The sequence below is a fragment of the Stigmatopora nigra genome, chromosome 11 (genome assembly GCF_051989575.1).
Source record: "Stigmatopora nigra isolate UIUO_SnigA chromosome 11, RoL_Snig_1.1, whole genome shotgun sequence".
Lineage (NCBI taxonomy): Eukaryota > Metazoa > Chordata > Actinopteri > Syngnathiformes > Syngnathidae > Stigmatopora > Stigmatopora nigra.
The window spans coordinates 7,795,748-7,813,416 of NC_135518.1; the positions used below are offsets into that span (position 1 = coordinate 7,795,748).

At 38.6% G+C, this 17,669-nt stretch overlaps 1 protein-coding gene across 1 annotated transcript; it reads right to left on the reverse strand.

Annotated features, from left to right (window-relative positions):
- Positions 1 to 66: 66 nt before the first annotated feature.
- Positions 67 to 16,865, reverse strand: tmem163a (transmembrane protein 163a). The gene is made up of 8 exons (XM_077727380.1): positions 16,102 to 16,865; positions 13,675 to 13,794; positions 6,832 to 6,875; positions 5,955 to 6,046; positions 5,663 to 5,759; positions 3,421 to 3,532; positions 3,101 to 3,242; positions 67 to 3,020 (listed from the first exon to the last, which is right to left on the reverse strand). The coding sequence occupies exons 1-8, from the start codon at positions 16,325 to 16,327 to the stop codon at positions 2,960 to 2,962; spliced, it is 894 nt and encodes a 297-aa protein (XP_077583506.1). The 5' UTR covers positions 16,328 to 16,865; the 3' UTR covers positions 67 to 2,959.
- Between the last annotated feature and the right edge of the window lie 804 nt (positions 16,866 to 17,669).

Below are 17,669 nucleotides of genomic sequence, written 5' to 3' on the forward strand. Positions count from 1 at the left end.
ATCTATTTAATATGACTTTACCATGACAAAATTGTGTGAGTCCAGTATTCTTAAAAAGACAATTCATTTATGGATGAGCATGAATCTTTATTAATAAAACTCTTTTTAAACAAATATGTGTTTTAACATGAATGAAGAACATATAATAGATAATATCACAGATCGTATTACAGTACAAACATTGAAAGATACATATTTGTGTAATACATTTCTTACTACCAAGGGAGTACATTGGATTGAGCCCATGCAAAGCATATACTGTATTGAGAAGAGCATTACCCCTGTCAGCATTGAACAATCATATCCCATCAATGATTTGGTATTATTAATCAGTGCAAATACTATTTGAAGAACATGTGACCATTAATGATTGAGAGTGGTGTTCTTCTACAAAATGAATGGTCTTGTGGATGGATGTATACATATTCTTTCAGATTCTAGGAATAAAGGTCCATCATGGCAGCATTATAATGTGCAGTCGATGAATGAAGATGTATGAAGTGAAGTCGAAAAGGAAGGAAACAGTGCTAAGAAGAGAGGTAGAAAGGTCTACATCCAAAACATATTTGCTAAACAACTGATTAACCCTGATGATTTTGTCAGCTTGTTCTTTGCTTCACAAAGTCAGAATGTGCTTAAAAAGATGCTTTGTTAGATTGTCACTAATGCTTAGGTGGGCATGATACAAATCCTTGTGCTATTGGTGATGATGTTTTTTCGAGTTGATTCATTCATAGTTGGCATTAGGCACCACCCTACAGTGTTACACTGTAAAATACAACATAATAAATAAGCTACTTTTATACTTATCTGGTCCATCAATAAATATTTGCTTGAAATTGCTTTAACTGAGGACTCCCTGTGTGCATACACAGCATACTAATCAAAGCCGTTGCCATATGATTTCTAACCAGAAGAGGGCTCCAACGCATTGATAATCCAAAAGTCAAAATTCAATACAGTAAATATATATAGTAGCTCAGTATTTGTGAACCTTTTGTATTTTCCACAGATATCACATCATATATATATCAGCTAATCACATCCTTCATCACTTCTATTACTCAAAATGGACACTATCCAAATTGGTAGTACAAAGTATTTACATGTACAATATTGTTTAGCTCAGTATAAATAGATGGAAAATGGCATCTATGTCAAGCAACAAGCCTGGCAGACACCCACGAAAAATAACCCCTAACCAATTCACAAACCAATTTAAATACAATAGCATGATCATGATTTTTTTGTTTTTGTTTTTTTTAATCCGCCGGTTTGGCCACACATAACACACACATGGCCGAAAATGCCACTACTGTCAGACAACAACACCCTACAATGCAAAAACCGACAGTTAAATGTGTCATTTTATTTCAATATTTACATAGTAAGAGAAGTATAGAGTAAACCTTTTTTTTTAAATAGTTCATTCAATATTTTTCAGATCAAAATTCTTACTAGGTTGGTCTCTTAATAAATAATGTTCTATTTATTTTTACTGATTCAGGGTTTCCCCCACCTGGTGCCCATAGATAGCTGGGATAGGCTTCAGCACTCCCAACGATCCTTGTGAAGATAAGCGGTTCAGAGGTTAGCCCGTCAATTTTGTGCATTTTGGACACAAAGTGTCTGGTTTCGGTGGAATTGCTCACAGATTGTGCAGTTGGTATTTACATTCTCGTCATTACAAAGTGGAAACATGCACAAATAATCTGTGCTGGTGGGAAAATACAGGCTATATTGTGAACTGTATTTGCCAAGTTGCAACGTTTTCCACTTGTTTTCCTCTTAGTCATAGTGTTCAGCAAAAGTTGAATCGGGGTAAGTTGCCTCAATTGAACTTTTGTGAATTACCGTGTCCTGACTGACAATCTACAAAGAGACTCAGTCGTTGTGCAATGTCTCTTCCAAAGTGGGGTAAACATTAGCATATCACATTTTCCCTCCCTTGCGATTAAAGTCTTGATGTTTTGGATGTCTCTAAAAGATCAAAAAACCCCGATATCTCCCTTACAAAAATTACAAAAACACTTACGAAAACTCAATGTGACACCTAAAACAATATTGTGGCGTTTTCTAGACCCCCAACAAAAGCATACTTGCTGAAGTCTCTCACGCATTTTCAATCGATTAACACTTTAAAAATTCATCCTACTTTAGGTTGTAATGGTTAACATATTCAAATGACTTCAAGCATGACACAAATAGCAATAAATAAAAGATAAATATGAGAATTTGATATTCCAAGCCAATAATATGGCATATTGGATATTTGAGAGAACAGTGCCTTCACATTGATCATCAACACCTGAGAGGATGTTACAAAACGAAACCCATACAGTAAAATACTGCAGTAGATAAACATAAATACATATAAGGTTACATCCAATCTATTCCAAATTACAATTTAACAAGAGTTTGATGAAGTGGGTCTGGATACATTGTCTATATAGTAGATTTAATCCTTAAAGGAAAGTGAGAGCTGCCATTGACGGTGATACACATTCAATCCCTTTTAAATGGGGTGTCTATCAAAGTCAATTGCAGCCCAATAGTTACAGAGAAACCAATTTGATTGAATAGGGACTATCCGATGTTGTCCACAGAAACGAGTAAACAAAATGTATCCGTGTTGCTAATTTTGTTGACACAACACAAAAACAATTCAGATTTGCTGACTACAGTTTGTTTGAACCTTTTTTTGGACATAATAAAAAAAATAATCATAATAAAAGGGCAATCTGAAATGTATGTCGTGGTTTTATGGGTGGATGGCGGAGCTGGTTAAACACATTCCATCTTCTTGTTGGTTTGCAAACAAAAATACCTTTAATAAAGAGGTGTTACTGCATGAATGCAGCATATGCACTCCATAGGGGTACACTTGTGAAGATGGTGACGAATGTCCAAGCACTACATTTAGTGCCTAAGGGGTGGGCAATTAGTGTGTGTGTGAACCTCACTCAAATCGCTCATAGTTTCGTGTTTGTCTTACACGGGGAACCATATCCATTAGTAGCCTGTCGAGACACAAAATAGAGACGATTTAGTGTGTTGCTTGTTTACAGTCAAACAAAGGGACTTTTAGTTCATCACTTACTTGACCCCATATGCGAAAATGACGAGTCCAATGATAGCTCCGATCACGCCGTCGAGAAACCACACATCGGGGTGGTCCTTGTACACTTGGGCGCTGATGAGAATGGTAAAACCCATAATCCCACCAACCAGAGAGTTAAAACCTAAAAGAAAAGAGATAGATTTGTCTTTCTCATTCCCATGGAAGGTTGCAGCTCGATTGTATTCTATTCAATTGGCCCCAATGCAAACAGAGCATCCGTCATCATAGAAACCGCAGCTCCGTCGAGTCTTTTATTGGCTTTTTAGTCCATGATTCTCATTGAAGCGTGTTTGACCTACCATCCGTGATGAGTGCGCGGCTTGTAAGCACTTTGCCCAGCATGAACTTTGCAACAGCCAGTATGGTGCACACAAATCCACTCACGATGGACACGCTGAAGAGAAAGTCATCCTAAAAAAAAATGGAGAGCAACCCTTGTAAGTGAAAAGTGATACAGAAAATTCAAGACTTTTATCACTGCATCTGTTGGGACATGATCATTCTCTACCAATCCCCCCAATTCAATATTTGTAGATGTCACATATATCGTTGTAAATGGCAAGAAATAAGATGTCTTCCTTGTCGAGCTCATAAAATGCTCCGTAATTTGAAGTACTTCAAATAGCGTGCAGTCCTTGAGTTTCCTTTTCACACTGTTGCCGCATGGTGCAAACAATCTCCACGTTCTGTGTTTAATCAGGCGCTGCTTGCAGACAGCTCGCAATGAGAGCAGCAAGCCACAACGTGACACGAATAATGATTCGCAACTTTCTGCCCGCGCCGAGTACGATTTTGCCGCCGGAGCTTTTAAGGTGCGGCTGTCCAAACCACCGCCGGCTGCCCAGTTTTTATTGGTCTGCAGCAATTGATGAAAATATATATCACTGACATTCTTAGCAAGAAGTTTTAATGCAGCCTACATAGGTCATGAGCCATTGAGGGCAATAGTGGTCCAATTCATTAAGACCGGGAGGTTTCGTAGACAATGACTTAATACTACTAAATACATTTAAAGTCTAAAAAAAACTGATTCCATTTGTCTATTTAACAAATAAAAGTGAAAGTATTTGAAGTTGGCTCTGGGGAAGAAAAAAATGGAACGATTCCTGCTGCTTTTCTTTAAGAACACAACCATTCACCATAGAGGGAAAACTCTGAAGAGTACACTAAAGTAGTGAAAGGTCAAAGACACACTGAAACAACTGCAAAATTGTCCAGATGAATGGCAACTGCTGTCAGAAGAGAGCACAGAGGACATGAAATTGACAGAGTAATGACCACAGACATGATATTTAGATGAAATGAGCTCGGAGAAAGTGCGACTTTCTTGACTGGACTGAAAGAACCTTCATGGTCAGCGGAAGATTGACAGGAGAGACAATTGCCCCTCTTGCGGCACCAGTAAAAGCTGTCACCCCCCCCCCCCCCCCCCTCATTACTGTACATTTTCTGTATAAATTCCAAATCAGAACCATAGAAAGTCGGGTCAAAGCCTTTATAGTGTCATACTTTTGATTTAAGAGGCTATGATCCATTTGAGAGAGTATGTAGATCCATAAAACAGCGAGATGAGATAGATTTTTTGTCTCTAGGAGAAGTGGAGCAGTGCAAACATCGCTTTGCCTAGATGCTTTGCTAATGATGGAGACTACTGAGAGTATATATGACATCCCTGATATTGAGTCTTCACTGGGCTACCTACCTCCACTTGAACAGCCAATTAGTACTAATAGACTGGAAGTCATGGATGAGAATCAACACCAAACATGCCTCGTGACTAATGAATAGTTTTTAAAGTGGCTGGTGGCATTCCTTCTGTTTCTATTTAAAAATGTGTACTTACAGAGATGATGTTACCACCATGGAGTATCATTGTCAACTTCCATTTGAAGATTTATTCATGAAGAAGCCTTTGATTGTTGAGTAGGTAAGCTTTGTATGCACATTTAATGGCAATTGTTTAGTTAAACTTATTTGAGAAGTTAAACTTTAATTCAGTGTCTCCTGTCAACCACCCAGAGTGGTCTGGAATAGGCTCCAGCATGGAAAATGAGTGAATGAGAAATTTCACCTAAGGCAATAAAAATAATAAATATTTTTTTAAGTTTAAGGACAATTTTGTAGAGCTTCCGGCATTTAAAAAAACAATTTTAAACCAAGAGGATATTTTATAGAGAACGATTGATTGTATTTGTTTGTTGCTTTGAAATAACTGTATCATTGCAAATAGGAAAAAAAATTGCAACTGAATCAAAACATCTACACTGTGAAAAGTTGGGTTATGAATAATATTAACTATAGAAATAAATAGATGTTTTCTAAGGCAAAAGCAGATCATTTTGATTACTTAAAATGATGATTAGCCCCTTTTTGAGGATTGCATAAATCACATAATATTTCATGTAGTGTCAGGTAAATATTCAACTAGATTAAATGTATTATTTAAATCCAAATACATTTCATAAGGCCTTTCATAATGACCATGTCGTTAAATAGGATTCTTTTGTGATTCGGCTGTAAAGATGTTTCTTTATGTCTTACCACTTCTGGGTGCATTTTTGTAACCAAATTATGAATGGCCTTTCCAAGAATGCAGAGCGAGCAGAGCAGAAACACAATCCCAAGGACCACACACGCTCTGCAAACAAAACAGCAAAACCAGACATCAAACATTAGCAAATGTGATCTGGCTAAATCCAAATGAAAAGATTTAAAGCTAACAGTCTTTGATCCATTCTAGTGTACTTTCAGAGACTTTCCTAGTAGAAGCTATGTAGAAAAAAATCTCATGGACATTGATTATGTTCATGCATGAGCAGCAATTCCCACTCACATGTATTCTCTGTGTGCTGAATGGACAGCGGCGGCGTTACTGTAGCGCCACAGTACGATGATTGATGATAGAACATCCAAGGTAGCGTCAAACTACCCCCACAAGGTACGATTTGAGGAGAAAAATACAAGAACAGCAGAATTATTAGATGGTTACAAATAAAGATTTTCTATGCTGTGTAAAAAAAATCAATTCAATGGGATAAAGATTTACTGGAATGCGGAACGGTAACGCCTCAATACCATTAGATACAATCGAACAATTTAAATCAGTAAGACTGTGTGAATCCATGGTCTTCCACACAATGAAAATTGAAGTCACAAGCAGAAATATTTCCTGTTTTCTTATTGAAGTAGGCTTTGAGTCTAGTTCAGAGGTCTCGAACCTGCGGTTCAGGGACTAATTGAGGCACATAGGACAATTTTGCGGAACCCTATTTGAAATTAAAGTACATTATTAGTGTAGCTCTTTTGAATTACCCAAGTTAAACATAGTTGATTTATAGGTGATGTAATATACTTTCATTGAAGATATAAATGTCCTGTCCATTTCAAATATAAGGGGCCTCATTCCCAGTTAAGATGGATTATTAGTTGCCTGACGCCATCAATGGTACTAAAAAAAAAAAATCAATTACTGGGAGTCTTACCAATTTAAAAAGATCTATAACACTTTTTGTTTGGTGTATCTTTCTTAACAGCACATACACCTGTGCTGTAATCTCGGTCCTGCCTTTTTTTGCTCCGTTACCTTGGAGACAACGAGGACCAATAAAAGTCGACTTCCAAGATTCATTAATAAATCACTGACACCAAAGTTATGACTAATTGATCAATGCAAATGTAGGGAACAAGTACAGATGAGGCTAGAAACTCACAGCAAATCCGAACGCCGATGCGCTGTGCCTCATGAAAGATACGGCTGTGGAAACACACAAACAGACAGACACACAAAATGGCAGACATTAGTTCGTTAGTGTTGGCAGTTTTCATAACTGACACAATTTCTTTGTACATTTGCAACCGATTTCATTTGAATGCTATCCTTGTGCAAACAAAGCACGCAAGGTACACCACCTGTCTGCCTGTTATCTAAATATATTCGTTCTCTGGCTCAGTTGATGTAGGATTATTTTAGCCTAATTGGGTCCAAAGGAATCTTCAATGTGTGACATGCTGCATTCCAACAATGAGCATTGGGAGCAAGCTAAAACGCACTGACCCATGAACTGTAACAGGTTTAGTCTCATTTCTGGTTTTCATCCTATTTAACTTCAGTGCACACTTTAGAGTCAAGTAATTTGCATTCATTTCATTGGGAAAAACAATTTAGATGTAAATGTTTTAGGTTCATTTTAGTCCATTTTGCTCTCATTGTGTCAGACAAAATGGATAAATTGAAATGTTATACTCGCTTGAGTGTGAGATTTGAGTTGGCAGCGGGCTTATCAAGAATGGGTGAAGTGGAGAAGGGTGATATGGAGGTGTGGAATAAAAAGGAAGGAATAGGATGAGAGATTTCAGTGGGCTGGGGCGGGGGTGAATAAATATTCACAGTATAGACAAACAGGATATTTAATGTCCATGTACGTAAATAAAAATGCATATGAAGGATACTAAACTAACTCTCCAAACCTTGGAGGACCGGCTTTGAATGCTCTAGTTTCAGCATACACACAAAAAAAACTGTGATAAATTCTGAAGGCCAGTAGGGAGCTTCTAAATGTCCTATGAAAAAAAAATACCATATAGCCATGAATTGATCTCTCTGGGCTGAAACAAATTGATATTTTAGGCACGGAGCCATGTCCTTGAGACAAACAAAAGTTTCCCGTTAACTGAATTAATTTCCTAAAGTAATTGGCATAAAATGAAAATTTCCTTGGGAACTGTTTTGCATAAAAGTGAAGGGAGAAAGTAAGCATGACAAGATTTATACTGAGGATAGCAGACACCAGTGGGACTACTTAAGTGGCACACATGAAGTCAGTCGGTATAAAAATACTGCAACGTCACTTGTCCAGTGATCCATACTTCCGGCCTTTTAGCAGACATCCAAGACGGCCGCAGCCCTTTGCCCAGCTGCAAAATATGGTGTTCAATAATTAATTCAAGACGGAGCACCAGGTTCTGCACTGCGCTGTTGGCTCTGTAGTTAAGCGCACCCACCTTCTCTTTAACCTCCTTCTACCCTTTCCTCTCACATTTACTTCCTCGTGTATGACAATCTCTTAAAGGAAATAAAAAATGAGGATTCCCTCCTGAGTAATACTAAAACATGCCTCCTTCATCTCTAGCTTAATCTCCTTTGTGTGTTCATCTAATTCAGGGAGTACCCCACCTACTGTGCGGAACCCCTCGCCCACACCCCCGCCACCCTTGTGCGGATGAGCAAAATGGAAAATAAATGAATGCATAATGGCAGTTAGCAAAATCTACTGCAAGAATGTTATCTCACTACTCTTGCAGAGTCTAAACGTATTGTCAACTGGTGACCACAATATTCAATGAGACGTCAACCAGGTCGCAACCGCGATAAAAATCAAGACACCACACATCCTCTGCCCTTAATAAGAACCACACAAAACACAAGTGTGTGCCCACACGTGCTGTTCATGTCAGCACTCACCAGTTAACTACTGTTTAATGACACCCAGATGCAACACAGCAGAGCTTGTTAAAAAGAGACGCAACAGCGAACACTGACATTTCAGTTTTAAAAACACCACAGTGTATTTCCGATGGTGTATTTTAAAAAAGTAGCAGGATGTACATTTTCAACTGGAGCAGATGGCGTGAAGAGTCAATAACGCCTTTTATATAGTATAGAAATCACATTTAGACCAATGATCTTGGGCTAATTTGACATTGCAGGGTGCAAGAGCCAATACAGTTTGGTTAATTCTGATGTTTTGTTTAGCACCGTGAAAGTGAAAAAAAACATGTTCTGACGTGCTGCAGTGTTTAGTTTAGTTTTTTTCAGAAGTAAATATGGTGATGCCAGCACAATGGAAGAATGGTTAGCACTTCCATGTTTTTTAGATATGTGGTATTTCACATTAAGGTTATGGAATTGTGGCATACCAACGACACTTTGCCAACACAAAGAGAAGACCTCTCACTTTGGTGGAGAAATCTGGGAGAATAGCAATGAAAAACTCAAATTGTGCTCATATTTTGGATGAATTCATGCCAATAAATCCACACAAAAATGCAGTTACACATTTTTAAATGCTATTTACATTCTCTGTTCGCCCCCAAGTATAGCTTTAATGAAAAATTCATGAGGGATGTTGGAACCCAGTTTTTTCCAGTCCCCCTTTACTAAAGCTTCCTTCTCCGTGGCATGCAATTAACTAATATACCCCACTGTCATATTAAAGTAGAAGAAAGCTTGGGACTTTTTGTAATGAATTCCATCCATTCATCAGTTTACCATCATTTATGACAAAACAAGCTAATTGTGGATTGTTTTACAGCCACCTCGAAAAAGCTTCTGCACAGGTAAGCTCGGTGTGTTACATGAAATGATCATTTTATGCTATTTTCGACAAAGCTTTCTCACTGAATAATCAGGCTCATGTTAACAGGGTTGTTTCAGCGTGATAATGGAGATTTAACGCAATTTAATATGCCGGTGTAATGACACCTTGGATGTAACAATGCAACATATTTGAAGAGAAGGTTGCAAGTTGAAAGTGGCAGGTGCCATTAGAGAATTCATTTAATAAAACTACCAAGTATTATGTTGGTTGAAACATACTATAATTAGCGGCAATGTAATTTTCCTTTGTATGTCTCGGGCATAAGAAAGACTTCATTGCACATTCTCTACCGACACATTTATCTGATCTTGTTGGTTATTCTGGTGACGAGGCATAAAAATAGTCAAGTGGTGTTTACTGCGAAACAACGGTGCAAGGCTGCCGAGAGGGCCCTCCTATAATTACGCCGCAGATGGCTAGCTCTCGACAGCCAAGCAAAACACACTGATAAAATGCAGACGGCACTTGGGTGGAAATGCTTATGGCTAAAAATTGATGAAGAAAAAAAGAAAGAACATTGCAAGCATCTAATGTAAGAATTTCTCATCTTCATTTTCATCTCCTACTATAAATCTCACAGAGATTAGAGGGACATTCATCTCTACAGTAAATAAATTAATTTGGCGTTCGATCAATATTACTGTATTATACATAAAAACACTAAAGGTCCAACGCATTAACATGTCAGAAATAAGGTGTCATTTTATAGGGACATCTTGTATTGATCTATTTTAGTAATATTAAGATGTAGTGGGAAAAAAAGATGACTTCAGTTCTAACTGAAAGCAGAGTACGGCAGAAGCATCTGCTGTGAGAAACCAAGGAAGCAGAAAGCGTGACTAGGCAAGAGAGAGTGAGAACCCATATTAATATTCAGTAGAAATGACAGATGAAGAGCCATCCGATGGTGCAGTGGTTCTTTTCGTCTGACTTCGGTGCAGGCAGTGATTGTTTCTGTGTCCCCCAATTAGGCGCAGTCTTTTTCGCTACTTGTTTTTCCAAAGTTTTTGTATCTTTGTCTTTTTACAAAAGTCACCCACTATTATAAAAATGGACTCCAGTGTTAGTGGTAAAAGTTGAGATGCAAATATGCATGTCTACGGTGTAGTCTGTCATTCTGAATGTGCCCGCTTCATTCTAACAGCCCCACTATTGTCAGTCAGACTCACCCTCCACAAACAATTTCTTGTTCATTCAGTAATTGTCAACAAATGGAACCTATCCAACAATACACTGTCAAGAGAGTTTAAATTAAAACCTACTGTTTCCACTTATTTTACACAATGCTCACATAGTTTACATCATGGATCCTAAACTGTCAAGATTAACATACCGGCACACAACTTTGTGAGGCGTCATTCAGCATTAGTACTAGTATTTAACATTGTCTGTCAGGGATGTAAATAATTATGTAGAATAAAGGGTCTCAGTGCACTACTGTTTACAACATAATTTAACAATGTCGATTAGGGGGTAGGGCACCTTTTTCCTTAAATCAGCTGGCATTGCTCCAGCAAGTGAAAATGGATGGATTGGTGATCTTGCATTTTAAATAAAATATTGGCGGTTTGTGGTCCGAATGACCTGGGAGAAATAGTGTTATCATAGTTATACCAATGAGCCCAATGCCAGAGACTAAATATGTCATTTCATAGTTCTCAGACCATCGCCAATGTTACTTTTTGTCCCCAAACAATGTCATTTGGTCTAAAAGTTAGCGCTTTTCCATCCACTCAATCTTTCTATATATAGACTTCTTCCACATAGTCAGTCCTAAAAATAGATCCAAGAGAGAGGGAAAGAAAATGAATAAATGATTGTGTTTTCATGTGTGAGACAGAACGTCGGTGTCAAAGATGGCGGTGTTTTGGTGTGTGACTCCAGAGCAGCCAGAGAAGAGGAAAAGAAGATAACAAAGGAGAATGGTTTGGAAGAGAGAGAGAAAAGCAAGGAAGAGGGAGTGGGCGTGACTGCGTACCCCAGGGGAGCCCATTGTCGGGAGGCAGAGCTGCAGTAAGACGGGCAAATCTTTCTCCAGCCTTGGCCTGTGTGTGATGAATGGCCTGCTGACACCGGTATTGTTTTTGTTGCAGTCGGCATATGAATTAAAGGTTCCATTGTCAGCAAATGTCCATGTAATGATAACAAGAATACTCCATATGGAAATATACATCACAGTGATGTTCTTAGCATCAATCTTTTTCAGCTTTTTCTTCAGATTGATCTTGTTTTTTTTTGCAGATACTTCAACCTGAACAGTGATTTAGTGATTTTTGCTCCCATGATATATCTCATTGAAAAACCTAACCCCAGCGTCAGAAAGAGAGATTACTGCAATATTGTCTACCTATTAAAGTACACAATCATCATACATTTTAAGGACCAATGATGGCACACGATAACATGTAACCGAATTGTTTGTAAATATTTTTTTATATAACTAGATGTTTTTACTGTGGTAACAAGCAAGGGTCTGATTTTTCTTCAAGACACGTTTTAGTCTGCATGCACAGACATAGATAAATATTCACTGTTTATTTATAACTATGTCTGCCTTTTACGTTATGTATCTGGGTTGGTGCTCAATTATTACAGTGTTTCTGCAGGAGCACCCCCCATTAAAAATAGGGTACTGTTTGAATCCCTGCTTTTTACCATCAAATTAGGGTAATCATGATTAAACGTGTAATAAGACGGCCTTTGATAACTGTCAAAGCTACTCCATTTCTTCCTGATCTCCAGTGAAACGTCTCCATTTAAAGAGCCTCTGATAAATTGAAATTCAAAATACCTAGGTTCAACAGAGGAAAACATGCAGCGTTTCACTTACATATTGGCACACAGCTTCTAATACAATGTATTTGAAGAAGCCCATGCTGAGCCAGAAATTTCCTATGCTAGGTAAAGTTGAGAAAGGAGACAGAAAAACGATGAGACATCAAAGAAAGAAGATGGCAAAAGGAGTGAACAGAAACTAGAGCACTAGTGGTGTTGTTTCAAGCGGAGCCATCACAACTAGCAGATCCCAGGTGCCGCCTGCCAACATTCATCTTGCTTCATTCCTGCATCTTCACATTTTACAGACTAGTATGTCATCTCCATATTCATCTGTTTTGCAATGTTGCTTTCAGAGCTCATGTGGGTTTACTACTTTCCAACTCAACATGGTGACAATGCAGTCAACTGATTGATCTCTTCTCCATGAACTCATAACCTGTCCTTTGACTGGACCTCGCACTGCTGAGAGGCGTGCCCTGCTGTTCATTCGTCCTTCTCATTGAGTCCTTGATTCTCAAGTTTAATGTCTGGGATGGATCTAATAACCTCATCTCATTTACCACTTTGAAAACAATCTTGATTGTTCTTAGTACTGTGATAATTTACAATATGTTTCGGTGAAATGGCTAATAACTTACTTCAAATTAAACGGCAATAATAATTGATGACGTTGGTCTGTCATCTGTTAACATGCTTGAGTTGATGTTTAAATTTGGTCTGACCAAATAGATTATAAAATTCTGAGAACTACAGGATTGAAAATGACATAGCAATTTCGACTTGCTTGATGCTTTGTCAAGATGACAAAGCAACATCTTTTATCACCACCAGCATCGCGTTACTGTCAATGTCTTGTGATGATGACACCAAAGAACATCAATCTTTGACAGTGTCTCGGGGATCACATGACTGTGCTTAGTTCCCCAAAAAGATTTACATTGTAAGTTCTCTGAGGAATGTAGAAAAAATGAGGTTACATGAAAAAATAACAGCAGAAGGAAGAGTGGCTATAGGACGCACCTCACAGTTCTTAGATTAAGGATTCAATGCTGGTTTTCCAGCTTTTCTGTGTGGCATTTACATGTTTTCACCATGCCTGCATTTTTCTTCCATGGGTACTCTGGTTTGCTCCAAAGTCCCACCAACATTCTTCAAACTATCCTTAGTCATGCGCGTTCTTTGCAATTGTCTGGCAACAAATACAGGGTAAACTGCCCATAGGACAACTCAAGTACACCGGTAACCATTGTCAGGATAAACAGAATGGAAAATGAATCAATGAAAGATGAACAAGGGTTCCTGGTAAACAGCACTTAGTAGTATATGATTTTTGCGGGTTTTTCTGCGCGTACTAATAACCAGGGCAAAAGCCCATGACAAATAATTTTCAATACTTACTGAACGCTGTCACGGCCAGTATGAGGGTGACCACAATTGAGATCCACGAGACCCAGAGTGCCTTCTTTCTGTAGTTCTGAGCCTCATGAGGCTTCAGTCGCAAGCTGCTCTCGAGAAGACCTGCAGTAAAAAAATAAAATAATTTCAATGACAGATTCAGACTATAGGGAGGGGAGTTGATTTTGTCTTTGGGAAGAAATACAATCCTTGAACTCACACAAAAACTGACCAACATGCAATACAATGTACAGTGAAGAGGCATCTATGCCTGCGCTCATTGGTGGTAATGTCTCAAAGTTTTTTGTATGTAGCAATGTAGTAGCTGGTTAGAAATGATTATTTAAAGAACAATTAAATGTAAACAAATAATAAAACAGCTCGAGGCAGAAAGGAAAGTACAAAGCAAAAAAATCTGTCCTTGTTTACCAAGCTGCTGATATTTTTCCAATGTGCAGTGCTAAAACATCTGGCATCCAAATGAGATTTTGCACAGATTAACAATCAATTGCATTTTTTTCATCTACTTGTCTAAACCTCACACGTCTGAGATATTTGAGACTTTGCCTCAAGTCACAGACAAAATGATTCAAGATTCTCTCAGTGCCCGAAGCACATCCGTCGCCGTGAAACATGAAGCGACCTCTGCAGAGTCTTACAATATTCATGAGATGAAACTTTTACACGCTAAATAGCATTCACAGCTATTGCTCATCCTACCAAAATAGATTTCACATGGACCCATTCCATTTGGCAAAGTGTTGCCAAAGCAATAACTCTCTTGTTTTGAAGATAATGTAGTAATGATAATTACATTAACTCACATTTGAGAGTGATGCCACAGATGCCACAGTGTACCTTTCAAATATCCAAATTAGATGTTGACATCTGTAACCAATGTTTTGTGATAATAATTTTAAAGGCACACTCTGCCTTAATCTAGTTTTAGAATTAGCATTCCTCCCTTTTGTTTTAAATACCAAATGATTGAATATTTATAAAAAACACTTCAAGATGCTGGATGGTCTGATTCACAGGTTGATTGCACACTCTAAACAAGAAAGAATAAATACTCTTCAAGACTGTGACTTTTTGCAAATCACATTAATTAAGATGTACATTTCAACCAATGCTGTTACTGTTAACATTTCATTTTCTGAACAAGGCCATCCTCTTTATCCTTAACACTTTGATTTAGCAACACAACACAATGATTTTTGCCAGGGAGAGTACTAGCTATAACATTTCTTCCTTCTGTGCAGAAAGGCCAAAGTGTATGGACGTTGCAAAAATAGACTCTCAGGTGTGTTTCTATTTGAACCCAACTGGAACATTGGCAGATATCATGATGTGGACTTGCTATATATTATTTCACATTTTATTTTCAGGCAATGACTCAATTGCATCTGGACTGTTGTGGTTTTTGATTGCTTTAAAGGCATAGTAAGACTATTTTTGGTGCTGTTTTGGTCAATAAGATAACATATTATGTTTTAGTCATTCCATTTACAAATTTCATTATCATTATTGGTACATTTTTCAAATATATTCATTAGTCCTCTCTTTCAATGTAACATCTTGACATGGCTAAACATCATGAATAAATTAATCCCAAGGAATAATATTTAGTAAACATACACAGATTAAATAAATCTGATGTGTGACTGAAGGTTTAGAATTGACTTACCTAATGTGGGCCCACTTATACACTGGAATGTTTAGTTCTACTAGTGCATATAATGAATGGGATTAGAAATGGCAAAAATCATACATAATCTCTTTCACACACACGGTTCTTGAAAGTATGCAAAAACACAGTAAGGGATTTCTACCAGTCATTATGCATGTGACTGGCACCAAGGTGAAAACAGGTTTTTGACAAATGTGTGACAGTTGGTGTCAAAGGGGTTAAAACTTGAGAAACTGCGGAATTTCAACATTTGCAATCCTCAACCAATTACAAAGCCCAATTTTGAATGGTCCAAACTTGAGAGGGAATGTTCCACACTGACAGTCTCATTCATTTACCTAAACCAGTTCACTGCTTCATGTAATGCAAGCTACACAACACGACAACCATGAAGAACTTCCATTTATGGAGAATTAAAATTCTTAACTCAACCTCAGATATGCTTGGAATGCAGGATGTCAGAGCACCTTGAGACAACCTCATTGCACAGTTGGAATTCAAACCCTGAACCTCAAAACTGTAAGGCAGAGGTACTCATCACAAGGCGCCCATAGATTTTTGCCAGATTAATATATATATACATGTAAATAGATATCATTTTTAAGGGTGTGGAAGACTATCAAGGGGGATCCACCTGATTTATGAATAATTCAAACAAGAGCAGGCTAAAAATACCCCCTTATTATTTCCCCAGGGAGTAGAAAAATAACATTAAGATTGATGAATGGGAGTAAGTGTACCTTCTCCCTCCACATTGTCGGTAATTTTCATCTCCTGGCCAGAGGTAAGCCCCTCATGTTGAACGGGGCTTTTGACGTGCTGCTGCCGCTGGCTGTTGTGGTTGTTATGGTGGCTGTTGCCGATGCCATCCGGAGCGCACTGGCCGTTCCGCACGCTTCCTGGAGACGGATCCACTATGGTCAAATCCGGGACTGGGTAAGACTCTCGGGTCGCCGGCTCTGACATTGCTTGAATGGGCACGCTCGCTTTGACTTCTATTGGAGTTTGAAAGTGGAAGAGCAGCCGAAATGACGCGGAGATTGGACGATGAAGAGCGCAGCAGACATCCAAGCGTGAGGGGTTATAACATCACCAGCGCCGGCTAGATTGCGTCGTGGGGCGGAGGATGAGGAGGAGGAGGAGAAGGAGGAGGAGGAGGGCGATGGCGATGCAATGACAGATAAAAAGATGTAAAGGTGGGGGGAAGAATAGATCATCCGGCGATAAGGCAAGCGCAACTTGTGACACCCACAACGAAGAGGATCGTGAATAGAATAAGCAGCCCAAGTGAGATCCAAGACACTTTGGAGTTATTAGATGCAGTGATGCGATATTGTAGTGTTGATGTAGCGGGCGGTACCCTCACATTCCGTCCCACCTTTTTTCCATTTTTTATATTGTTTTGCTCCTTCTTTTTAAGTTTGCATAAAACCCTGGAATAAATGTTTCTATTTTTTCCTGTAAACATTGAATACTGTCTACTCAATGGATTTATATTTCAATGCCATTGATTTATCTTCATTTTCGGAACTGCTTTATCTTCACTAGGGTTGCAGGTGGTGCTGGAGCCTATCTCATCTGCCTTTGGGCACAAGACGGAGAATACCCTGAATTGAGGCCCGGCCAATCGCAGGGCACGAAAAGACTAACAATGCTGAACAACATCACAATGTGTTTACCCACAGACACTTTGGGGTTTACCAAGCTGTCTACTTCCCTACAGCCACCTAGTCTTTAGGTTGCAACATTAAAATGACCACATATCCTTCCATGAAAGCTGCTCGGTCAAAATTGCAAACGGGAAGTGGTCTCCTGAGGCCTGAAGCTTCCATAACTGTCATAAAGGCAGTGTGACCACATTATGGCCACTAACACAAGAGAAAATCACGCATGTCCAGTGTGGTATTTGCGTAGCGCATGCACATGTGACAGTCCCCCGTGAAAAACCACCACAATGGTGAAGCAATGACTGACGTAATGGGATGTTGTCTAATCAGCACATGATGCCACATAACTTATGTTTTCATGGCTGAATATACTGTTGTGACAAAGTGTTGTGACTAAGTCTCCTTATTGAATAAAATGGACCAAATTCATCCAGTTATTGTATCTAGTAAAGTTTCAATATTCAATAGTGTCCCTTGTTTCCAAGTCCAATGGTTTATGCGACTCATGACAGTGATAAAGTGTGCGTCCAATCCATTTTAGATGTGAGGCCTGACAATGAAGGAGCACAAAGGAGTTAATCGGCTTATGTTAAAAGTCAAAATACAGAACAACATTTCAGCTTCTGCCACAGACAGCTAGT

Coding starts and splice junctions, on each gene's coding strand:
- tmem163a (XM_077727380.1), bottom strand. CDS start 16,327: ATGTCAGAGCCGGCGACCCGAGAGTCTTACCCAGTCCCGGATTTGACC. Junction 6,876..13,674: donor ACTGGCCGTGACAGCGTTCA/GTAAGTATTGAA, acceptor GTGTTTCCACAG/CCGTATCTTTCATGAGGCAC. Junction 3,021..3,100: donor ATTTTCGCATATGGGGTCAA/GTAAGTGATGAA, acceptor GTGTCTCGACAG/GCTACTAATGGATATGGTTC.